Source organism: Pelmatolapia mariae, linkage group LG4, assembly GCF_036321145.2.
Source record: "Pelmatolapia mariae isolate MD_Pm_ZW linkage group LG4, Pm_UMD_F_2, whole genome shotgun sequence".
Taxonomy (NCBI): Eukaryota; Metazoa; Chordata; class Actinopteri; order Cichliformes; family Cichlidae; genus Pelmatolapia; species Pelmatolapia mariae.
This window is the reverse complement of record NC_086230.1, coordinates 25,519,737-25,545,632: the sequence shown is the minus strand read 5'-3', so window position 1 is coordinate 25,545,632 and position 25,896 is coordinate 25,519,737. Positions and strand designations below refer to the sequence as shown.

Below are 25,896 nucleotides of genomic sequence, written 5' to 3'. Positions count from 1 at the left end.
GATGAATGTTTTGAGATTTCGCCATTCACAGAGAAGTCCATAACAAATCAGGCTGTGTATTACGCCATTCTTCTGATGAATTACGAGTTACTGTGTATATTTTGCACCATGATGTCCTGGAGATTCATTGGACTCCTTTTTGGAGGGTATAAAAAAGAAAGTCCACCAAACGTTCGTAATTGATTTTAGTATGAAGGCTTGGCTTGAGGTTTGGATAAGGTTTGGATTAAGTTGAACGTTAAGACAGGACTCCAGGAAACAAACATAAATCAAAGTAATGTCCTCTAAAGTGATGAAAACACGAGTTTGTGTGTGTGTGTGTGTGGGTTTCCCTCGCGCCCCACCTCCCTGTCCTCCATCCAATCAGAGCACAGAACGGCCACTCGGGCCTCGCGACCATGGAGCGGCGGCAGCAGCAGCAGCGGGGAGCGGAGTGAGGAGACAGTGGGGGAGGGTCACGTGTGTACACACTGTAGAGCTCAGCAGCACTCCAGCAGTAGTAATGCCTGTAACGGTCGGCCCCTTTTCAGATCCAGCCTCGTCCGAAAAGTTGATAGATGCGGAGCGAAACAACTGAAATCCACTAAAACGTGTTTTTTTTTCCCTCCCGCTGTTTTAGTTTTCACGAGCGCAAGTCTTTTTTTTTATACCCAAATGAAACGACTGAGAAATGAGAGTGGAAATGCTACATCAAAACCCAATGCCTCCATAGGGTTGTCACCGATCCAAGCCTATACGTTTGTGGTGAGTTCTCTTCTCGTTTCCATTGTTTCATCTCGACAAATGCGAAAGGTATCGGTTTCTGGCTTTCACCTGAAAGTGGGAAGAAGTGAATTTGCACCACTGGGGATGACTAGATGCGAGAGTGAGTAGTCGCAGTTGTGCCAACAAAGAAAGGGGGTGGAATAAATAATGGTAAAGTCGTGACAGCTATCCTCGCTTTCATCTGCCTGGTCAAGTGTAATGACACGGCGTGAAGAAAAATAAATAAACCCCCCCTCCAACTCCATTAGCTGGTGTTTTCTTAGCTTTGTTCAGCTCCAGAAGTTCCACAATTTCAGCGACGGGCTTGTATTTGAAAACAACACCTGACGAGGAGGTTTCTCACGGGATCAGCTTTCTGAGGTGCAGGGGAGAAAAAAGTTGTAGCATTTTGATCAAAAGGCCTCTCAGGTAATCTGCTCTTTATATGAATAATCATTTCCAATCTGTTGTTGATACCTTCTGTTGGGAGCTAAAACTAGTGGCTCTGTTAACTGTGAGGAATATGTATGTTATGACAAGCTGCAACATGAGCACAGCTTTGTTACCTAGGTCTGAATGCGCTCTCTTATATCCATGCCTACACATATACAGTCTTGTAGTGCTAAACCATTAAGATACACACAAAAAATAGTCTTAATCTTAATTTTAACGAGGTTTTACACCAAACTTTGGGTTTGTTTTGACAGATCGTGTGTCTTTGCTTTACCTACTTCAGTCCTTTTCTTACTTCATCATTGCTTTTAGCAGATGCAGGAAGGTTATTACTGGTAATTACTATATTTTATCATTCATTTTCAAATGGGTGCCACTTCATTGCGAAGTAGCTCTAGCCACTAGTCAGTAGTGCTTGTCACCCAAATGAAATGCTTCTTAAGACTCGGTCTTTGCACTTGTTGTCATCAACTTCATCCATGTGACCGGAGGGGAACTGGGCGTGTGTGGCTGTGGCTTAATGACAGTAAGCCTGCTTTGTGCTGACCATTGAACTCTTGATTTTGTTGAAGCCGTTGACAGTTCAGCAAGTTGCCGGAAAAGAAGCCGGGAAGGCTGCTGAGACTGAGACTGACCTATGTTTGACCAGACTGTGTTACACTAGAACTCAATAAGAGGAACTACTGTTTCCTCAAAGATAATCAGATGATGTTTGACACCCCTTGTGAAGTAGATAATCCATTAAAGCATCAGTGATGCGCTCATTAATAAAGGGAGCAGATCTCTATCGTTTGCAGGAAAATGTGCAGTTTAAAAGCTTTCAGACTCAAGCTATTTTGCCTCCACTGTACAAAAACTGATAACAATTTGTACAATTTGTGCATAGAACCTTTCCCCAGGGCTTGAATTGGAATGCTAGGATTTTAATTAACATTGACACATTATTGTTCTTCATTTGCTAAATGTAGAGAAAGAAAAACAAGGTATCTTATAAGTTGCAATAAGTTACTTTGTAGATTTGTGGGTTATTAAAGTAACTTAAGTGCTATATTGTGTCACCTGTCACGTCTGATAGTGCTGCATAGCCACAATATCTGAGGCGAGTCCACTGGGGTGATGGCCACCCCTCAGAGTGTGGGTTATTTTGAATATAAAGATTGTACCTAATCTACCATTTTATATCAACGCTGTAGTTATACAATACATACATAACAATAAACCAATGTCCACATTAATAAATCACTAGTTATGATTCAATAATATCATATATATGATGATAAGAATAACGCTTGCTTTAATTTTAGATACTTGAAGCATATTTTTTATATATTTTTAACAGTCTAAATACTTGGAAAACAAATATTCCATGCAAAACAATCTAAAGTGATGTCAAATATATTCAAAGCCAATTTTCTACACTGTTTATTTATAATCAAATGTTATGATTTCTGTCCCGTGGACAGCCGTTTGAAAAAGCCCCGGAAACACCCCTGCACAAAAACGTGCAAAAATGAATGGCGTAATCTTATTTTCTGGCTGTAGTACATTCTGCTGCTGCTGTGTTGCTGTAGACATGGCTACAAAATCATGTGACATCACTCGCAGCTTTCTGAGAAGGGCCTGTAAATTCCAGTAAGGATATACGAGGGGTGTGGGCCCAGTATGTCACACTGCTCCCATCAGGCAGTGATATCTGGCTTCAGAACGCTGAGACGTCAAGCACGTGGGCGTCACTGTTACACGATCGTGTTTGGTGGGGCCGAAGCATGCCGAAGCAGGGCTGCCCCCTCTGGGGATATTAAACTTAACCGCTTTTGACATGGCGTAGTGCAAAAAGTTCAGACAAGGTTTAACCAAGTGTACAACTGCAGTCAAAGTCACGTTCAAGAGTTTTCAGCTTAGGCTATAGAGCTCTCTCCTGGTTTGCATGCTTGTAGCAGTAGATGTAAATGAATGAATAGTTATATCTCCTGTTAGCACAGCTCATAATTAATGTAGCATAAAAGAAGGGAACCGTGATGGGCATGTTCTCTAAGGAACGGTCCTTGAAAGGCTTTATTCAACAACCGTATGAAAGGAAAATAAACTGACAAATTACCATTCTCCTTGGAAATTAATAAAAGATAATATGCATACTTCAATGACTGCATGAGCTTAGCCCTGACCACAACTGCTCTGACAGCACTCGTGTCGTAATAACAGCTGGGTGTAGTGTCTCTCTCTGACCTTCACTCAACCCCAACAACGCCACCTCCAGCTGTAGCCTTGACAGGCTCCAAAATGGGCTAGAAAATGAAATCGCCCTCATTACACTGAATCAAAACAGACGTGGATCATGCAGCATGAAGCTGTTCCGCCTCCGAGTCAGGGGTGGACGTTTTCTTACACCTTGCTTGTTTTTCACTCAGCTGAGTAGAAAACTAGAGATTTCATTATCGTGGGCTGCTGGCAAAACGCGCAGAGCTAAAGTGCACTGACTTTCACGACATGAGTGGTTGTTGCCTAGAGTGAATGAATGCTTATGGTAAACAACGAGCAGTCCAAAAGGATTATACAAAAACACCCATTAGAATGTGGGCTTTTCCAATTTTACATAGCAGGTCATTATTTCATGTACGATATTATTTCTATTAACGCTATACCAGCATAACACACCCTGCTTTGTTGTGTGTTTTTATTTTATTTTTATGGTTTAATTTCTATTCCTGCTTATTCAGGTTTTACTCATTTATTTATTTTTTGCTTTTGGCCTTTTTAAAGATTCATCTTTGCAGAAATAATATTAATAATGCAACTCTGATATACTCTGCACTACATTGGTTGTTTGTAAGATTGGATTGGTAATTAAGACAATGCATGTCTTTTGGTCATATTTTTTAATGCATAATATTGTCTGACAAAATCAGCAATGGTTGTTTTACTGTGCATTTTCAGTGCGATCCCTCTAAAGCTTTGCTTATGGTCACTGTCTGGGTTTTGAGGTGTGCAGTCGTCTTCTGCATACCAGGTGTCAGAGCTCAGAAAAAACAAACAAACCTCAGCATCAATGCTGGAAAAAGTCAAAACAGGAAGCAAAGGAGTCACAGAGTTTTCTCCAGAAAGTCTCATTTTTTTCCAAGCTGTTGCAGTGTCTCTCTGTGTATATCATCTGTGACTTTCTGCACTGACATATCACTGAAATGGCGGTTGAGACCAACACGATCGTGAAATCGTGTCTCCAACATGGTCACGCCAATTGCACCACAATGGCAAAAAGGCTGTTACTGTTACTGTTATCATTCACGAAGGCGATAACAGCAAGCATGAACGGTCCCGTTATTTTTTCTCTCACGTGACGTACAGCCTTTTTCCTACTGTTCAAAAAGAATAGAAGCAGAGAGAAAATGCGACCTGTAAGTGGAGAAAAATATCAATACGGCAGCATTGCTTCCTCTCGCAATGCAATTATTGATATGCCGCTGTCAGATATCGATATTTTAATCAAACATGCAGATTCTGTAAGTGGGTTTCCACAACAACAGCAGACAGCTCATATTAACACTGCTTTGGAGGGTTACAACAATACGACTCAGATTCCCTATGGAGATTATTAATGGGGCTTTTTCTTCTGGAGCTGTTGAGCAGCACTGCATCCTGAGTGACTTTGTGATTCCCACCATCTATGTACCCGCAACAGGAAAGCACGACTTTGTCCTCATGGGGGGAGTACTGGTCACTAAATTTGTTCTTGAAAAGCAAACTAAGTTCTGCTTTTGGCCCGATGAGCACTCCTTTGGATGAGAAGAGTGTCAGGGGAATAAACTGAGATGCGTATCAGGGTTTTTCCTGAGGGTTTTTGGCATCCCACAGATGGTTTTAAGGGAAATGCAAAGAAAACTCACCAGCAGTGTTACAGAATTATACTTTTAACCTATTTTCTTAACTTGGGATTCACGTTCTCAAGCATAATAGACTTTTTTTAATGAGATATTCACAAATATAAGATAATTAGATAGAAATAAATTAGAAACCTACGCAAAGTGCAAATGTTTGAGTCATACATACGAGAGAGAACAGTTGCCCTCTTTTTTTAACAACTCCTGCAGCTATCAGAAGCTGTAGAGTGAGCCAATGTGTTAATGACAGGGAGTTAGAAATGTCTGTATACAGCAGGTGCTAATTAATGAGGACTGCCAGCCACATTGCAGTGAGTCCTCTTTAATAATCACAAACTTCCCCTTAAGTCATTTTCTCTGTAAGTGATGAAAGGTTGTGGGAGGAAGTAAAGGGTGAATAAGCTTACTGTACTTCTTAGTATATGGAAGCATTGTGGTGGTGGTGGTGAGGGGGGTTTAGCACGAATCGATGAAAAGAGGAGCACTGGTTATAGTGTGCTTTTTTTTCAAGGTCTGCTTTCGTCAATGAGTCACCAAGCTGCCGGTGTTTGAGAGCAGTGTTTACAAGTGGGCTGACCAGTGCTCCCGACTCGGTGAAGATTGCCCTCCTCCCGATCCACTTCTTGTCCGTCTCTGTGCTCCAGCCCCCACTACAGCCCCATTGCAGCCAATTGGAGCAGCACAGAGGAGAGACTGAGTGTATTTGTGTGTGTGTGAGAGGCTTAAGGCCAAAACAGCCTCTCTGTAGTGGTGTTACGTAAGCACACAGAAGAATGTTTCTCCTTTACTGCCATCGTTACTCATCCCCCTGAAAACAAAACCACCTTCCTACACTTTGTTTCAGGGTGTTCTCGTGGAGAAAATTTACAGAAAATTCTGCACAGATTAGCGGGCGTACTGTTTCCATGTAAAAATGTTATCGTCCCTTCCCAAAAGCAGTTTTGCAAGTGAAGCCAGACATGTGGAAACATATCTGTCAATTTAGTTCTGAGGAAAGGAAATATTGTGGGACCTGAGTTACTTACTTTCGCTTATAATAATAATCTTCCTAAGAATTACCCCAGTTAATTTTGTAAGGAAACATCTAAATCATCCAGACCCATCAGCTTCGCTCCTAAATGTTCCTGACGTCTACGCTGTCTCCCCCTTTCCTTTGTTTTTTGACCTTGTCCTGAACTCCAACCTACACCTCGTTCTTCGCTGACCCTTCACTGAAGCCTGCTTCACATTTCACTCTTTATAAATCTACCCATCGCCGCCTGCCCAGCCCCCAGGCAGCTTGGCAGTAACTTTGAACGGAAGATAAATGCCTTTGACTCGGCACCAAAGCTGTCTGTGAAATGTTCTTCTTTATCATGCTGCATGTGAATGAAAAATATAAGGGCAGCTCTGCACAGTCAGCGGCGCTCTTGCATGCAACTGTAGGAGGGAGAACGAGGAGGCCGAGGCAGAGCGAGGGAGAGACGGCTTGCCAAGGTGTCAAACAAATGCAGTTTTGTATTCTTCCGCCAGAACAAAGGCCTCATTTGCTCTGGCCAGTGAGGAGAAATGGTGGGTTTTTGAGGCTGAGCTAGCAAATCAAACATATTGTGAGGCGTTTGTATTCAGTCAGTCAGATGCAGTGAAGTGAAATTAACAGTGTTACCCGTGGCATAATAGGCGAGACGTGGTGGACGTGTTTTTGTGTCGTGGCCTTGCTTAAAAAACAAATCATTTTCATAATATCAAGCAGAACTCAGAGACCTTTTCATAAAATCCATAAATATGACATAAAATAAAGATAGTTTTGGGTGATGTTAAAAATAAGTTTTAAAATGTTTTACAGTCATATATACTACTGTATACGCATAGATGACAAATTAAAGGAAAAGCCTGAACTCACTGGCTCCCTTAAGCTGTTGAGCGTATTTCGTTGTGCACATTGTTTAGGTGCACTTGTTCCCTAAAGCCCAGTCCGCATATAAAGGGATTTACCTCTGACGGTTGCCTAGGTAATCCACTAATGTATTTAGTCATATGTCAACAGCTGTATCCTTTACTTCCACTGATTGTTGCTTCAGTCTCTCACCTAAAGGTGAGGTACATTTACCTCAATATTCGCCCCCTTTGTGTCACCAGTGGTTATTTTTCCCCACCGTCACCACAAGCTGCTGAATTCATTGACATGTTATTGTCACTGCTTGGCTCTTCCTATGTCTGTGCCCCTTAAGAGGGAAATCCCTTTGCAAGACAAAATACAATGACTGTTTTTATCCTATAATGAAACATTTGTGTCACGATGGTCGTCATCAAAGCCCCTCTAAAAGAAAGTCTGTCGACTTGCCTGTTATTTCGACTCATGTCTGGGTTGTTATTTTAAAGCCCTTATCTAAATGAATGGGGAAAAGAGAATGACTGTCACTTTAACGTCACTGGGACATAAAAATAAAATGTTTATAATCGACAGTCAGATCCCAGGAAGAGAAGGTTTTAAAAGCTTCTTCCTCTTGAAAGCTGTATTACCGGTACACATGCATCACGAGTGAGAAGGAGTTACTGTTCTTCTTCTACTGTAACCCTTCTACTCCAACAGGATTGGCTAATATGTTTCCTGTTTAAGCTGTTAATTGGCTCACCACTTATGCCCTCATTGGTGGCCACCATCATTAGCATTTCAGAGGTCCTTCACTGTTCCCTGTGTGTCACTAGAGTCGTCTTTTTTCAGGATTACAATGCCCTGATTCAAAGGGCACAAGAAGCCACTTAATGATTTGCTCTGTTTGAAAATGATGGAGAGTTCAAATAGCAAACGTGCTATTCAGCTTTCTCTGGTAACTGTTCGATTGTTATTCGAAGCTCGGATTCAGTCCTAAACCGCTCTCTGATGACTCTGCATAGTTGTGGTAAATTTATGGCACGCTTTATCTTTATCTGTTCTAATTTGCACTGCACCGTGTTTGGGTTTATTATTCAAAGGAATTCCAAACATTACTCTTTAACGGTTATTAACCTCAGGCTTTGCGTGTTTGTCCTGTTTGTACAGTGGCAGTTGGCAAAAGGCGTGTAGGTGCATTACCTCCAGCTTCTGACAGTGGAAGCACGTGACGAGGGAAATTCATATATGTTAAACAAACAAAAAGAAAACAAAAGCCACACAAACTTTAGGATGTTGTGAACTTTATGGTTTTTGAGAAGAATGGTAAACTAATCCTTATAGCAAAGCTTAAGAGTTTAATGAATCTACCAAGAATTCTATGTTATTTTTACCTTTATCATACACATATCTCATTAATGACTTTTCTCCTTGACTCTGTCCACAGTCGACCTGTTGAGAGTGCTTGATCCGTGTCAGAGCCCAGCGATGTGGATCTGCATGGTTTACAATGAGACGGACACCAGCGTGGACTTCCGGCTCTGCCGGGACTTTGGCCTCATCCTCTCAATCCTCTCCCTCATCTACCTCCTGGTGTGTTTCCCACTGGGCCTGTGCTACAATGTGCTGCTGGTCGTGGTCAACCTCTCAAACAAGGTGTCCATGACCATGCCTGATGTCTATTTTGTCAACATGGCCATTGCGGGTCTCGTGCTCAACCTGGTGGCGCCTGTGGAGCTGCTGAGCTCCACCTTCACCCGCTGGCATGTGTGGGAGTATAACAATGAGGTTTACATCACCCTACTCATCCTCTTCAACATCTCATCTCTGGTTATCATGTATTCCACCACGCTGCTCAGTCTGGACTACTACATAGAGCGCGCGCTGCCTCGCACGTACATGTCGAGTGTGTATAACACCAAACACGTGTGCGGGTTTATCTGGGGCGGCGCAGTGCTCACGAGCTTCTCCTCGCTGCTCTTCTATGTGTGTAACCACATCTCCACCAAGATGGTCGAATGCTCCAAAATGCAGAACAAGGAGGCAGCGGACTCGATCATGATGTTCATCGGCTACGTGGTGCCCGCCCTGGCTGTGCTTTACGCTTTTGTGCTCATTCTGCGCATCAGGAAGGAATCTACACCATTGGATCAGGACTCTGCTCGCTTGGACCCTTCCATACACAGGTTGCTGCTAGCTTCAGTCTGTGTGCAGTTCGTACTGTGGACTCCGTACTACATGACTCTTTTAGTACATACTGTAGTTGTTGCACCAGGATACATTAGCAGTGCACGTTACTTACCTACCTATTATTTCTTGAGATGCGTATCTAAACTGTTGGCATTCTCCAGCAGCTTTGCAATGCCTCTTATGTACAGGCAGATGAACAAAAACTTCTCCAACAAGCTCCAGCGGCTGCTCAGGAGGCTGCATTGCAGAGACCAGTCCTGCCCTCGTGAACGCTCAACAGTACAGCAAGTGGTGACGTGAGATCCCCCACCTCCCTTGCTTGCATTTCCCACTTCTCGGCCTAGCCAGCACTTATCTCCCCTCTATAGCGCCAGTATCTGACGGGGGTCTCTCACAACCCCGGACTGTTTTGAGAGCAACGTAGCTAACTCTGGAATTTCCTGTCACCTTCCCGGATTTTAATCTGATCTATCTAGTTCTGCAATGAAGGTACAATGCAAACAAAAACCACTAAGTGCTGTTTTTTTGTTTGTTTGTGTGTTAATTTTTTTTAATACATTTCTCCACCAAGAAGCTCAGGCTTCTAGTTTAAGGGTAGTAAATTGGGAACAATCATCCAATAACTACTGAGGACAGAGTTTCACAACAAAAAATCCAGTTTTTCCGCGTCCTCCTTTGGGAGTGGGTGTGGTTTTTGTGCCTACATTTCACCTCTAACACACAAGCAGATCCAATAAGCTATAAAAATTTAATTATCAAATGCAGCCAAGTTACTTAGTTTTTTAACAGAACCCTCTCCACCCCTGCAATGATGGTGGCTGGTATACCCATAAGCAACCGCCACTAATGAACGGTGTGCGTGCCAGTGGAAATCATTGTTTACCGCCCTCAAACTATAAGCCTCGGCCATTTCTTTTATTTGAACTCAGTTTTCCTTCTGCTTTAATTTGTTTTGATTATCAGATTAAATAATCTTCACATGTTGAAGGTGGAGTACAATATTAAGTGTGTCTTGGATGCACACCAGTACTACCCTGTGGCTAGAACCAAGTACTGATATTAAGATATGTTCCCATTTTAATTTTAAAGATTGTATTCTGAAGTTTTGATCCACTCAAACATACAAAGAGATTATTTTTACATTTGTCAAGCTCCACTATATATATACAGACACACACACACACACATCTACACCACTTTGAAATCACACAGAACTAAATGGAACACTCACGTAAAGCTTGTATTCAGGGTTCAGACATAACCGGTATACCTCGTGTGATCTCTGCTGATTATAACCTTACCTGATAACCACAAACAGTTTGAAATCCACTCATTAAGCTGAGCTGACAGCCAGTGTTCTGTTAACTTTTGATCTATTTCTGCAGGAATTATACACCCAGAGACTCACTTAGGGTCAGTGAAGCCCACACAGGGTCACAGAAAGAGCCCTGAGGGGTTGTCATGCACAGGCCACAAGACTCATGACTGGCTGTGAGGTTTTTGCACACTAACAGTATCAAAAACCTTCTTAAACATATGAAAAGCCCACTTGATAAGCACCTGGAAGCAGTGTGTACGATACAGAAGAGTTTGAACTGTAATGCTGCTCACATGCATTAAGGTAATATGCACATTATTATCAAAGCTGCTTTGCTTCCTTGCCTGCCATGGTAAACGGTGAACAGAACAATCTGATGGCGATAAATCCCAGCTATCAGAACTAAAAACACGTTCTAGCATTCGGTCTGCTGCTTCACTGCATTAGTTTGCATATTGAATTAAAGGGCCAGTTTGTTAATCAGCCTGTGAAATGATACACCAGCAAGGTGGGGCGTCCACTCGAAGTTAAATGGAGACGGGCGCGCTCTGATATGAATCGTATGTTTGTATTCAGTTTTAATTTACACCTTCAAGCACACATTAACTCTGTTAATGACCCAAAGCTGAGCTGAAATGTTTGAAGTATTTGGGCGAGTGCGCTTTTGCTGTAAAATGTGAAGGAATGCCAGATGTACTAACAGGTTTGACCCTTTTTTTGCTGTCAAGATTATAACAAAGTCACGTACACACTCTCTCTATTTTTCCAAGCATTTCATGCGCTGCCCTCATTACATGCATATGGATTCGGTCAGTGGGAAATAGTATTCAACTAAAACGCATTATGTGCTGCCCCACAAAATCCTTGAATGGATGGTTTTTGGCACAGTTAATCATTATTTGCACTCAGTTCAGTGTCCTAATGTGAACTGAGCATTTAGGAATGAAGAGCAAACACTGGACTGAATTTCTAAAAGTCCTTTTTTTTTGTTAAACGTAGCATAGAAATTGTATTTTCTATGCTACGTTTTGTAATTATAAGTTCATTCCTCCGAAAAACATACTTATATTGAACAGGCACAACTTGTATGTGCTTATGCAGTTCATGTGATATACTATCAACTGCATGTGAGTGTTATGAAAAGATATCCAAACAGAGGGTGCTCATAATTAATCTTGTTTAGCATAAGACCTGAAGCTGCACCAAACGACACTAAGAGAATGACAATCATGTAGAGATTCCAGTAGCTAAATAACTGCACTGTTTTGCTTCAAAATACCATCAAGTTTTTCTGAATTGCTTGAAGATGATGTGTGCATGTGCTGCCCAACTTTGCCTGATCAGTTTTCTTTAACCACTGCTGTAATTTCATCCATTAGTCTGGGTTTTTTTTTAATGTTTTTTAACTATCCAACCCCAATTCCTTGGCAGAATTAATGATCAGCGGTCACTACATGGAGTGATTGCGTGATGTTCACAACTAGAAACTAAAGCGTGATCAAAGCTCGAATCACACCTAACTCAGATGGCTGCTCGTGTCTGAGAATGGTTTATTATTTCAGAGGCAGCCAAAACCTCACGTCAGCGCAAAGAAACAGCCCTAAGAGTTCTTGTATGTTGAACAAGTACAGATACATTTTAGTTATTTGAACAACCAAACCTCAAACATCCAGATGAATCCACATTCAGATGTTATGCTTTTGTGACTGTGTATACAAGTGTATATGTATAGTACAAAATGATTTGTATATATTGTATGTAAAAGTCTTGCAGGAGGACACCGTGCTCTTTGAAAAAATACAGTATTATTTTCTGAGAGATATATTTAGATTCTGTAAGTACTCTACTGTCGGCTGAGTCAAAGACTGATTAAACAATAAACTAACATGGATATAACCGCTCCTTCCTGTCTCAGTGAAATCTTACCATTCGTACGGTCATGTGAACAATGCTTCTGTTTGTCAGATGTTTGTATTATTTTTAAATAGTGAACATGTTTGTGTTTTGAATCCATAGATCTGAGCTTACGTGGATGTTAGCTAAGTTACAGTCATGTTGAGATGTTGGTTATTGGTGGACTGGTGGTGCATATGCATGTGAGCTGTTCATTAGTGACACTAATCTCAGTAGTACCCCTGATTAGATGATGGGATGAGTGAATCAGCTCTGATGTAGGCATTTATATACTCACTGGCCACTTTATTAATTACACTGTGCTTGTACCACATTGGAACATCCAAATCTGCCTTCATTCTTGACAGTAAAGACTCAACGACATGTTTTCATGTTGTTTATGTCACATTTTTAACCTACCATCTTAATGTTACAGCAAAAATCGAGGCTCGTCTTATTTTCGTGAGCCTGTGTAAAAGCCTCAGTGCACTTTTATAGCTGACCAAGACTGACACCTGGGGTGGTCTTCTCCTGTAGCCCATCATTTGGGGGGCAACATGTTGTGCATTCAGATACTACACATTTTAATGATGAAGGCTGCATAGAGTGAAAAGCCTTGTTTTCTTTTTTAAGGAAGACTGAGTGCATGTCTGCAACTTAATCCCAAAGACCTTTATCAGATCTGGGAGGGGACTGTGAAAGTTGTGTAGGTTGTTCCGTATTTCTAAGCTGCAGTGAAAGCAATTGTGAACAATGCCACAGCTCCCCTCCTGCTTACCACATGGCTAACACCACATCGTTTGTGGAGGGACCCTTTAACCAGGACACACAGGCTGGGGAAAATAGCAGCATTCCCAACATTCTGTGGGTCTGACAGTCCGAGGCTGCTGCTATTCTCTGTCACAAAACAATGTTGTGTAGGCATCTAATAACAATGCCCTACACACTAGAGCTGCGCCTCTGTCTGCAAGTAAGAGCTAGAAGTGTGTGAGTTAGCAGAATCACACTATAAACACCCAACTTTTCAGTTAAATCTGAACAGGCTGAAGTAATCAGTTATGATGTTCATATTACAGTTAGAAAGCAGTTACACTGTATTGCACAACAGTGTGTGGATTAATAATACCTGAGAGACCAAAATATAGAGGCAAACATAAGATCTCCAGTGGGAAGAGGAAGGGGTCTTGAATTATGTGCACTGCACCTGGAAATGATATGATAATGAAGTGAAAAAAACATGGTTGTTGTGGCTGCTGTTTCCATCTCTGAGGATTGAACTTCCTCGGAGCTTTTTAACTCAAAAAGTACAAACCATCACTCATCAGTTACTGAGTTTGTCAGTTGTTTGTCACTCTTAAAGAGCAGGAAACTCGTCATACACGCAGGGATGATTATTCATATGTGTTGTTATCATCGAGCTGATTACAAAAGGGTAATTGGACATGTTTACAAGCCCACATGATTATGTCCAAAGAAACATACAAACCGCGTACAACCCAAACAACTGCACACTAACTAAAAGCCCTCAAGGAACTGTGCAGCAACATGTTGCACTTGATACCAACTCCCCCAGGCCTGCAGGTGCATTAAGGAAAGCATATAGAAGATATTTTCCAATAATGTCAAACTACTTTTTTTTGCCATATACTGTAAAGTTACACATACACATTATCTGGTATGGATTATCTGCTTGGAATAAAAGCAAAGCGTGAAGTGTGAATTGTGTCAGGTTACAAGTTTCACACTTTCGTCCTTATTTTGCTAAGTGCACCAGGAAAAGCTCTTAAGTGTACCAGCATGTGTCTGGAAATGGAGTAATGCTGACATAGCACAGATTTCGTAATGTGCTACATTAGTCTTAATGTTGTTTTTCTCCTTTAAAGGTTCAGCCAGACCAGAAGTATGAGGGTCGGCTTCGGTCTTACACACAGTATCTGAGACCACCTATGAAGACAGAGAATTTGGCTTGCGGTTTGAAATGTTTTATCTGGCACTCATCCACATTTCACACACAAACCTTAGCCCACCGCTGTTTTTTTCTTAATGTGGATGAAAACTGGGCTATATAATGTAAAGGCAGGAGCAAGACCAAACAGGTTACAGTTCTCAGGAAGGTATCTCACGCTGGGATCAGAAAAAGGGGAAGAAGTGGCATCAAATCCTGAATTCCTAGAGCAACCAAGCCACAAGAAAGAGAGAGCAAAAGTCTGACTGCAGGCAGGAAAACCCTCCACATGATAGTAAAAGAATAAGAGTTAATACATTAAATAGGGCAAAGGAAGTGAAAAGGCAGGAGCACAGCAAAAAGATAGCAGTTGTACAAAAAAACAAATCTAAAGATTGCAATTTATCAAGAACATGGTGAACATGTCCTTGATAAATGGCAGAATAACAGGGCTACGGTTCCTTTCACATGGTGGAAGGTCTGGCCTTGACACGTTTGAAATCTCCCACCATAATAAATTCAGAACAGACCAGAAAGCTTCAGGAAGGAACCTTCATGTTCAGCCCACCGCATCACTTCAGCTCTGGGGAAACATGTGCACCGGGGCAGATGCTTTGAATTCAACCCACCCTTCCTCCATTGCCAAACCTGTTCTTTTTGCTTCTCATCTCCAGAAATGAAAAAAAAAAAAATAGACTAACAATAAAAATCCCAGCATCAGCTAAATATCAAACATAGGCCTGGAAGCAGTGCAGAGGAGCTGGACTCAGGCAGGATGTTCCATTCAGAGTTTGTGGTTGTGGCTGTGGGAGATGCTGAATAGAGCCAGCAGCACATCAGACCAGTAAGTGGAGGCAGATGAGGGTGCTGTACCCTCCCTCCTCCAGACCTCCCACTTTCACTCCCCCAACCACAAGCAGTTAAACCCCAAAACTTCCCATTAACACTGGTTGTACTGATAGTATTGCTTCCATATTTAGCCTAGTTCTTAAAGAGGAGTTATAACAATAGTATGTTGTGTAGTTATGACAGAATTTTATGGCTCAATTTTTTAAAAATGAGACCAAAAGAAATGTTTGATTCATCTTGCATTTATCCATCAGTTTCATTAGTTGACCTGCTGTCTATTTTTAGAATAAAAAAAAATCAACATCTGACCTGCTTTAATACTTTTAAACACTCAGACACTTTCATAAATCATTGTAAACACCACAGAAGACTTTTACCGGATTCCTGTAACCCACTGCTCATCCTACACCAACATCAATCACTGTTAATGCCAGTGGGCCATCCAGTGGACATAAGCATGAACTGCACCTTTCTGACAACATTGAGCATACACTGTAAGTCCAGTTGAAAAGCCACAAGACAGAAATATATATTTGAAGCACAGTATAGAAATTCTATGTTATGCAGATAATGAAAAAGGCGAAAACTGGTATAATGATTTGTTTTTTATCTGTATAATAAAGAGAAAAATATGTAAAACAGAGATTTCCTGCAGCATTTTTAAGTGAGTTTTAGTGTCTCGCACAATATCTTTTCAGTCATGCAAGATCTTGCTGGATGCTAGGCAACAAAAAACCTTATCCAGACGAGGCCCAGACTTTATTTAACCTTTAGCCTGATTTGTTTCTCAGAAGTGCTTCATACTGTAGAGAAATCCAACAATCGGTCAGTTCCCCACCTTTTCTTTTTCAGCTTTTTATCATGCTTTGGTGGGGAATGGCATATGTGAGGTATTTGTTCTCTACTAAAACAAATACAACTAAGTGTGCTTCAGCAGTCATCATGAATTTGGTTTTGTTGACTTGCACATTTGACCACTGCATCCCCGCTTTCCCCTTATCTGTGTGAAGTCATGCAGACTGAATAACTCAGATTTCGGGTAGCTGGGGGAAAAAACAATCACACCAATCTGGCTGACTGCATGACCTCTCGGACTTGCTGCTCTCGTCTTTCTTCGTGTGTGCTGCTGCGCTGACCTTCTACCGCAGCTAAAATCCTCTTTTATGTAACCCACAGAAACAGCTCTCTGTTGTCCATTCTCCTGTCAAAACCCCAAAGTTGTTTGCACCAGCAGGGCTTCCAGCTGCTGTATTGACCCTGTCTGCTCCCTCAGACTGCTACTGTTACTCTGCTGTACCATATCCTCACTGCCAAAACACAGCTCCTTGAACATGAAGCTCTGCGACATACTGCTGTTGCATGCTGCTGTTGTCCCTTAAAAGTCTCTTCAATAATACTGCTATGTCTTTTACATTATTAAAACACAGTAAAGATTGTAATGCTTTATGTGAGTAACTCCACACACAACAGATTAAGTTTTAATCCTGTGTTTCCCTTTTTTTCCTTTCTAAAGGGAATCTTTTATAGTTTTTTCTTCATCTTCTGCCAAATATAAATTCACAGTGGTGGATGCTCATATTTAATATGTCCAAAGTCCTCGGGTTTCGGCTCGTTTCATTTTTTGTTTGTTTGTTTGTTCTTTGTCTAATCCTGTCGTCACTTTATTTACGAGAAAAAAAATCATTCAGCATCATTAGGCATTATTTTTGTGTTAGCTGCAGTTTCTTCAATTCTAACATTTATTGTTGTTGTTCTGTCCAAACTTCAAGTCCAGACGCCTCTGACCTTCCCTGTCTTTAAATTCACTACCTCCACAGGCTTTTTGTTGTTGCTCACATCTTTTTTTAAACCCCTTAGGCTGGCGCACAGCAATACCAAAGGAACTTCAACACCATACCTACCAGCACTGATGCAGCTTTGACCCCAACTCCCTGCCTTCCCCAGGCTGTCTTTAAATGAAGCGACCTTCCCAACTTGTGAGGACTTTACAGTCAAGTTTGGTCTTTTGGAAGCTTTTGCCTGAATTATCAATTTTCCTTCCTTTAGTCCTTCTTAGATGTTTTTGTTTTTGAAGGCGAGCTATTATGCTCTTTTATAGTTCCACATTTTTATCCTTAGACTCTACCATTGTGTTTTTGTATAATTCATATTGAGATATTATGATGTTTAATGACATTATAAAGCCAAGATTAGAAAAATAATTTCTACATCAAGCCTTTTGCTCACAGGTCACTGCAAGTGATAGGGATAGGATTATACTTAGGTCAATTCAAATCCTCTATGTGGAATTTTCAGCTACTGGGATACCAAAATGATAAAAAAAAGATTTTCTGAAATGTTTGAACCTTGGCCAGTCTTGGTAGCCGGGGATTGGTCCACCAGGACCTCCGCTCCAGGCTGCCCCCCAGCTCACAATGCACACGACCCCTACAGTGCCTCCTGTGGATGGTGGGCATGCAGGAAGATGGGCCCATGTCCCTTTTTCGGGCTGTGCCAGGCCGGGCCCCATGGACTAAGGCCCGGCCACCAGACGCTCGCCCTCGGGCACTCTCCCTGGGCCTGGCTCCATTGGGTAACCCTATCCCATTAGGGTGAACTGTTGCCTCGATGGTCTTCTCATAGGGATCTTCTAAATCGCTCTTTAAACCTTCTGACAAATGAAAATAATTAAGTATAAATTTGTATTTATAAGTCATGTCATTTTTGCGACAGCAAAATGTTTGTTTAGGTGTTTCAAGTGAATAGAAGTCACACTGACGATAGAGGTTTTAAAAATTCATGTATTAAATATTATACACTTGGAATTACAGGATCAGGTTAATATAAGCATCCACCACAGGATGCTTATATAAGGTCCCCTTTAATGAGTTCATTTATTATAAGATTACATCATTGTTTTCGGTAGCAGCTACTGTTTTTTGCAGCTGGCAACTGATCATTTGGGAATACCTACTCTTAATTACAGTAGGCTTAGGCTTAAGGCATCAATAAATTATACTGGGATACTTTTATCTATTATATTTTCCAGCATAATTTAATTTCACATTGATGTCTTCTCAGTAAATAGCTCTGTTTTAGCACATGGTTATTGTATGTCTGGAATAATTGTAGGCATCTGTGGTTAATCCATCTGAGTGGTCAGGAAGATGCCAAATCAGCCAACACTACATCCAACAGCTCTCCATAGTCTCAGGTGTAATATAAATTAGCACAAATTATACTGATGTTAAACCTTGGCCAGTAGCAAAATGCCTGTTTTGTTTCCCACTTATTGAAAGTGACACCTCACAGTGTTTTAAAGATTTATCTGAGTGTAATTGTCGTATTGACCGTGGGCATTGAATAAGCAACCGTCACTGTTTTTTGTTGTACATAAAAAATCAATACTTTACTTATTATACAAACATACTAATGGAAAAGCAAGGTCATGACCGGTATTTTTCCACTGGCCCTAGGACTAAGTGCGAGGCAACCCAGGTGAACAAATACTTAAAAAAAATATAAGTGGTTTCTATAACAACACAAGCTGGTTGTGTCCAGGTAAATGCCACGGTAAATGCAACTTTTCTTTGATTTAAAGTTTAGCACCCATCCAGTTCAAATCTGGGATTTTAGGATTTAGATGTTTGGCAGATCCTTGGAATCACTAAGTCGGAGGAGAAAGAGTAAGATAATCAAATGAAGCATGTTGACAAACTATGGGTGACAGATCATCTCTTGCCTCTCTGTCTCTCCCACCCTCCTCTCATTTCCAGACAGGGTTGGGCCAAACAGCAGGTGGTGCAGAAGAGAAGCCTGGACATGGGATATACGAATCTCTGGCTCCCTGACTTCTACACCAGGCAAGCAAGGAGGAGCAATAAATGCTAGATTTATATGTAAGTGTGGTTTTTTTTATCACCAAATTCTTTGTACTGTTTGGAGATTTATGTATTTTATGTATTTTGTCTTAAAAAGACCGAAAATAGCGCATCACATGTGGGGGTTACTCTATGTATTTGATCATTTACAGTTAATTTCAATGTGAATGGGGCTTTCTCATGTCGTGTGAATGCAGTTACACAAGTTATGTAATCCTTAAGTAGGTCTTCAACTTGAGTAATCACTCAGAAAGCTGTAATATATTAAATTTCTTAGATGTCAATGATCGTCAGATGATTTTTACAAAAATTCTCCGCCTTGACAGAGAAAAAAAAACCATGTTAAGAGTTTTTAGATTATTTAGATTGCTGAAAAAATATAGGAATAAAGTGAATTGTTGATCAATGCTGCCATCAGATTTCGGGGTTTGTGCTGCCTCTAAATGTTTAATAGAAAAGTCTAATTAGCAACATAATCATGACGTGCAATGCATTTAAAGAGCAGAGACATTTAAAGTAAGGATATAAAAACAATGTACACATATTGCTTTGTGAGATTCCTAGTCTACACATTAATTTATTATATTTGCCTCTCAAGAGTGCATTAATATTGCAGAGGGGTTTACTCTGATGGGAATAAAATCCTGGGAGCTGAGAATTTTTGTTAAAGGCCAAGTTTGCCATACAGAATACACTCTGCGTTTCACCAGGGAAAGCTTGAGATGTGGCACTGAAGAGAAAAACACATTTTATGTTTAACACACTCAAAACTGACTGGTGTGTGTCAAAAAAGTGATTAAGAATGAATTAAATGTATTTTTTTCATCTTAAATTAATTGTTAACAATCAGGATTGATCTTATATTAATAGTCAGTGTGAACAAACCGGTTTGAGGGTGTTCGGATTGGTTGAGGATTTTAAAGAAGGATTTCAATGCATCTGTTTAAGTCTAAAGCTTGAATGTTAATGTGCACATTTGGTTGTTGCTATTCATTTATTCCCCTAAATCTTCTTTTTCAGGTGTATAATTTTCATGTTTTATTTTTGATAGTATTCCTAAGTACCTGCTATGTACCTGATATATCTCATTTGTATCATAATTATAACGATTTATGTTGTTTTTCCAAGATTTTACCCTTAATTATCTTTCATGTTGTTGTTTTGGGGGGGGCTTTTTTGTTCAGACAGCTCAGGTGTCACAGCACTAACATCTTGGGTCAAAGCCTGCTGAATAGAGATACACGTGGACTTGAAGAGACAAATCAGCACTCAAATCAGATGACTCAAAAGAGGAGAAAGAAAGCCAACCTTTAATCTCAGGACCGCACTTGTGATGTGAATCGGAGAAGCCGAGGGCCAATGGCCATTTAAAGACATGGAGGCGCTCCTGTTCGGCATCAAACATCTTTTGGTAGATGAAACTTGATGTAACCATGGGGTCAAAGAAGCCATAAATGATTCTCTCCACTCACCTGACTTCTGCCAGCATGCCGTCACAGCATAGATGATTCACCCTTTGAAGAGGCAAAGCTGGGAACTACTGTGGTGTAATGATGTAGCAGCTACAGGTGACTTACACGTGGCTTATGATTTAGGACGGGCCGACCACAGACAGTATGGAAGGGCAGACAACCTCTTGGGTCTGGATATATTTAAACAGTACGGAACAACTGAACACTTCATATCCATACAATGCTACAGACTTGAGCGAAAACTCAGACAAGTACCAGTCATACATCGTTGGTCTCTTCCTTTCCTGCCTGTATACCATCCTCCTTTTTCCTATTGGATTTATTGGTAACATCTTAATCCTGGTGGTGAACCTGAACCACAGAGAGAAGATGACCATCCCCGATCTTTACTTTGTTAACCTGGCTGTAGCTGACCTCATCCTGGTGGCAGATTCTCTCATTGAGGTCTTTAATCTGAATGAAAAGTATTACGACTACGCCGTCCTCTGCACCTTCATGTCACTTTTCCTGCAGGTCAATATGTACAGCAGCATCTTTTTTCTCACGTGGATGAGCTTTGACAGGTACATCGCCTTGGCTAGCTCCATGAGCAGCAACCCACTGAGGACTATGCAGCACGCCAAGCTCAGCTGTGGCCTCATTTGGATGGCCTCCATCCTGGCCACGCTTCTCCCCTTCACTATTGTGCAGACCCAGCACAGAGGTGAGGTGCACTTCTGTTTTGCCAATGTCTTTGAGATTCAGTGGCTGGAGGTAACCATTGGCTTTTTGGTGCCCTTCTCCATCATTGGTCTATGCTACTCTCTGATTGGGCGAATTCTCATGAGGGCCCAGAAGCACCGTGGACTGTGGCCACGGCGGCAGAAGGCCCTGCGCATGATTGTGGTGGTGGTTCTGGTATTCTTCATCTGCTGGCTGCCAGAGAACGTCTTCATCAGCATTCAGCTACTGCAGGGCACAGCTGACCCATCGCAGAGGACTGCTACCACCCTGTGGCACGACTACCCGCTCACAGGCCACATTGTTAATCTGGCAGCTTTCTCCAACAGCTGCCTCAACCCCATTATCTACAGCTTTCTAGGAGAGACCTTCAGGGACAAGCTGCGTCTCTTCATTAAGCAGAAGGCCAGCTGGTCTGCCGTGAACCGCTTTTGCCACCATGGTCTTGATTTACACCTCCCTGTCAGGGGTGAGGTGTCAGAGGTGTGAAGAGAGACAGTTACTAAAGTTACACAAACTTGCGTCAAATCAAAGTTACGTATCAGTTTTCTTCAACTGTTATTTAGCTTTGCCTCATACAATAGCTGTGCCAGTGTCTCAGTTAACCTGCTCACTTTCTGAACAAAAAAATTAAGGATTTACACCATGAGAAGGAAAACAAGGTGTTTAGTAAATATCAAACACACAAATACAGTATATAAAATCTATTTCATGCTAATCTCCAAATTTACTTTTCCTTAAGTTCTCTGTGTGGCATCAGAAAATGAATGACAAGCAAGATGTTGGTATGTGCTATTTAAAGTCTGGCAAAGTGAGATTAAGATTAATAATAATAATAATAATAATAATAAATATATCACCCTGTGTGATATATATTTATATATAGCATAAGGACGCCTACACATCCACACCATCATGTGGCCGCATTTGGAACTAAATTAGTGACCGTCTTCGCTCTCTTCCTGTCTAAGACAATGCAGTGCCTATTTATTTCTGCTTTTAAGTTTTTTCTTTACTTTTGTTGAAATGTTGCCATGTTTAGTGAAAGTGGACCTATTAAACTTATTTAAAACTCCAGATTTTTATGTTTTTACTCTACTGGAGTGACTTTGCATGATTCACAGCTCCAAATAATCCATATTTATCTCATACTGGGGGTCATTCAGCCCCTCAGTTCAACTCTCTGCAAAAAAAGACGTAGCTCCTTTAAGCCAACCTAGTCTTTATTAGCTGCCCCTCGCAAGCAAGAGATTTGCAGATCTATGTCTGACAGCCATATTTGGTATAACCAGCCTCATAAAGAGCTATAAGTAGATGAAAATCTACATACTTTTACATGGATTTAGCAATCTGAAATGTTGGCCATGTTTAACATGACAGAAAACAAAGAAAAGCATAATAGGTCCACTTTAAACATTCACTGGAGCATGCAAACACATGTTCACAAATTTACTTTATTGTTATAAATAAGATGTCCCACTTTTCCATGAACTGAAAGTAAAAGTTATTGATAGCATCAATAAACCTGTTTTAAATATTGAGATTATTTTGTAGATCTTTCAGGAAATAGAAGTTAACACACAACCTCTATTTCTTAATTGATAAGCAGAACATTTGTGCTCATATTTATATTGAATCCAATGTCAGAATCAGGATCAGGGCTCGGTTTAAAGATGGCTGCAGTTATTACCTCACTTGTCAGTTCCTGTTAGCATGATGGTAAAGCAAAGAGGCAGGTGTTGTTTTTGCCAGGAGAGCAGGAGACTGAGTAAACATATCATTCAATGCTAACAACATAAAGCTGCTTCATTCAGGCTTTCTTTAACATATATTCTTAATTTCTAAGTACAGAGGCTTTGACAGACAACATTTCATCTTCTCATACTGCATCCACATATTTTATTTACAAGGTAAAAACCTCTCTTTTTTAGGTAGAATCAAACAACTAATGACAGTAACACAATTTGGCCAATCAGACATGTGCTTGTTCCAGATTCACTGTGTTCCTAGAGGCCATCACTGCGATATAGCTGCCTGTAAATTGATAAAATGATTTTGACAGAACATAATAAACATTAAGATATTGACCACACAGGTTAATTTAATTCAAATTAGCAGGTGCAGTATACAAATTTTCAACTGTATGCTCCCTGAGGCATTATATTAGAGGTTGCATGAAACCTGTCATAATTTGTTTGTTGATCTGTAACCAACGTCGTAAATTCTTGTGTAGTACTGCACTTCCTTCTTAATTTCATAAGCACTTCTAGTCATATATTTTATAATTTATTATAACATGGTTCAAAGCATATTAACAGTGTTATTTACATTTTTACAAAAGCAAACATTTTACAGTATCATGCATTATGAATACTGGATACAGGAATTGCCATCACAACCAGGTTATCTTTATACACAATCTGTGTATTGCCAGCCTGCAGGCCGTGTGTGTGTGTGTGCATTAGGCGACCAAAGATAATGGCGTAACTGGGAAAAACAGGAGTCCAAACCACAAACTGTTATTCCAGCTGTAACGGGCCCTCAGCCTGGGAAAGCTACTCTGAGTATTGTTTCAGTGATTGTTTATTAGACGTCTGCAAAAAATGCTAAACTTTTTGCAGTGCATGATGCTAAAAATTCTCTCGACTAGTGTTTCCATTACGCTAGTTTTTGTTTTTTGTTTTGCACTTTCCCCATTCAACAAGCTCTGCTTTTCACACATGTCCATAAATCTGTTAATCTTAACAAAGATTAAGCACAGATTTTATACTTGGAAATTTTATACGAACGTAGACATATCTGAAGATTTATAATGTTCTGTAAACGGCACACGGCTCTAACAGTGCCGTGAGGGCACAGAAACAGGAAGAAAGGCAAGTAATAATGCAATGAGGGCTGTCAAGTTCATTGATATAAACAAGCAACACCTAGACTCCAGAGCCAAGACCCTCTTTGTTGAGCCCTGAAGGAGAGGCAAAAACCCCATCTGTACACATATAAACACACACAACTGTGAGAAGAGCTTTTCAGTGAACTATGTGAACAGCTGAGACTACTGAGGAAGGTTAAAGGGTTGTGGTGGCTGACGTCACAGAAGGGAAAAGGGTGCGACTTTTCCACTGCCTAAATTCAGTCCGTCCTCTTGATAATTCTGAATTGCACAATAAGCAAGAACTATTTGATAAAAGAACAGAATGAAATACTATTGACTTATCCAATGTTTGAATTTTTGGTCATTCCTTAAGACGGAGATCTGCTTTATTTCTTCATAGTTTGCTTCCAAGGAAAAACAATCGATTGCAATTGTTTAAAGTGGTCTTGAGCAACAGTTCTTTGCTCTTTCTGGAGGGTTTTAACAGTTCTTCTTCTTTCCCACGTCATTTGAATCCAGTGCTTTTACCTGACCATTTTCAGAAGAATTGTTTTGTTTGTCTTAACATAGACTTATGAATCATTCATAGCAGCTAATTCAAAAGGTAGCTAACTGAAGGGATGAACCAATAATGTGTCTTCAGTCTGAACAGTCTCTCAAAGTATTGTCCTTAAGAATTAAGAGGAAATTCAGCAGACACCTGACAGAGGACCTGAGAGATGCATCTGACCCTTCAGTTGATCCATCTGTTGTTTGCCAAAGCCTCAGACAAGTAAGGGTGGCTGTCAAGAAGCCATTATCAAGGAAGGGAAACAGGGAGAAAAGGCTGAGGTATGCCAGGTATTACACAAGAACTGAACTGAAAAATAGTGGCAACAGGTCTCATGAAATGATAATTCCAAATTCAAAATGTTTGGTTTTTTCATCAGCATGTATGGAGAAGATTGAGAAAGAGGTGTTGACAGCTATTTGTAAAGCACGGTGGAGGCTCTGTCATGGTTTGAGGCTGAATTCTAGCCAGTGGTGTTTGACATTGTGCCAAAAGTGATGGAAATATGAACACAGTCAGAGTTTGATCAACCATGCAATGCTGTCTAGAAAATATCTGACTTGCAATGGCTTTATTTTTCAAGGATGACAATGATCTCAAACATACTGATAATCCAGTAAAAGCATGGAACGATTGAACAATATCAGTCATGGATTGGCCTCCCCAGAGCGCAGACTACAACACTGAAGCAGTGTGGGATCATCTTGACAGAGAAGAGAACAAAAGGCAGCCAACATCTAAAGAAGAGCATTACATTCAATTCAACTCAATTCAATTTTATTTATATACCACAAAAGCAGTCTCCTCAAGGTACGTTATATTGTAACGCATAATAACAATGTCCTTCAAGAAGCCTGGAGACCTATTTCTGAAGACTGCTTAAAGAAACTACAAGAAAGCTTGTCTAAGAAAGTTCCAGCTATGTTGAAGAATAAAGGTGGTCATACCAGACACTGACTTTTAAGCTCAAAATATTTCTATTAACTCTATTTTAGCTTTATGTACAGTATTTCCATGCATGTTTGCACATTTCAATAAAGCTGTGCACCTATTTCTCATTTTCCTAGCAAAATATAAAAGAAATATTGGGTGGCTCAAGATTTTTGCACATTACTGTATGTTGTAGGATTCGTATTGCTGAAATCTAAAAAGAATCTATCCTCTGCTATGAACATGAGCTGCTTAAAGCATACCAAAAATAATGCTTGAAAAATATGATTCCGCTCCTTAAATGTTATTTTTACATAACAAACATTCCCAACATTGCCTAACTGTAAGCTTAGCATAGGTGGGGCATGTCAAT

The 25,896-nt window shown here is 40.6% G+C and overlaps 2 protein-coding genes across 4 annotated transcripts; both read left to right on the top strand.

Moving 5' to 3' along the window:
* Nucleotides 1-422: 422 nt before the first annotated feature.
* Nucleotides 423-12,657, top strand: gpr146 (G protein-coupled receptor 146). 3 transcript variants are annotated; one of them, XM_063472175.1, is made up of 2 exons: nt 423-744; nt 8,372-12,657. In XM_063472175.1, exon 2 carries the CDS (start codon nt 8,413-8,415, stop codon nt 9,412-9,414), a length of 1,002 nt encoding a protein of 333 aa, XP_063328245.1. In that variant the 5' UTR covers nt 423-744; nt 8,372-8,412; the 3' UTR covers nt 9,415-12,657. The 3 variants fall into 3 exon arrangements, with proteins under 3 accessions (XP_063328245.1, XP_063328244.1, XP_063328246.1); XM_063472174.2 differs by lacking the exon at nt 423-744 and adding an exon at nt 7,668-7,954 and having other exon boundaries at nt 8,372-9,426; XM_063472176.2 differs by lacking the exon at nt 423-744 and adding an exon at nt 7,669-7,882 and having other exon boundaries at nt 8,372-9,426.
* gper1 (G protein-coupled estrogen receptor 1) lies at nt 9,495-22,652 on the top strand. Its single transcript, XM_063472173.1, has 3 exons — nt 9,495-9,603; nt 18,875-18,997; nt 20,164-22,652. Exon 3 carries the CDS (start codon nt 20,596-20,598, stop codon nt 21,658-21,660), a length of 1,065 nt encoding a protein of 354 aa, XP_063328243.1. The 5' UTR covers nt 9,495-9,603; nt 18,875-18,997; nt 20,164-20,595; the 3' UTR covers nt 21,661-22,652.
* Nucleotides 22,653-25,896: the final 3,244 nt, after the last annotated feature.

Coding starts and splice junctions, on each gene's coding strand:
- gper1 (XM_063472173.1), top strand. CDS start 20,596: ATGGAAGGGCAGACAACCTCTTGGGTCTGGATATATTTAAACAGTACG.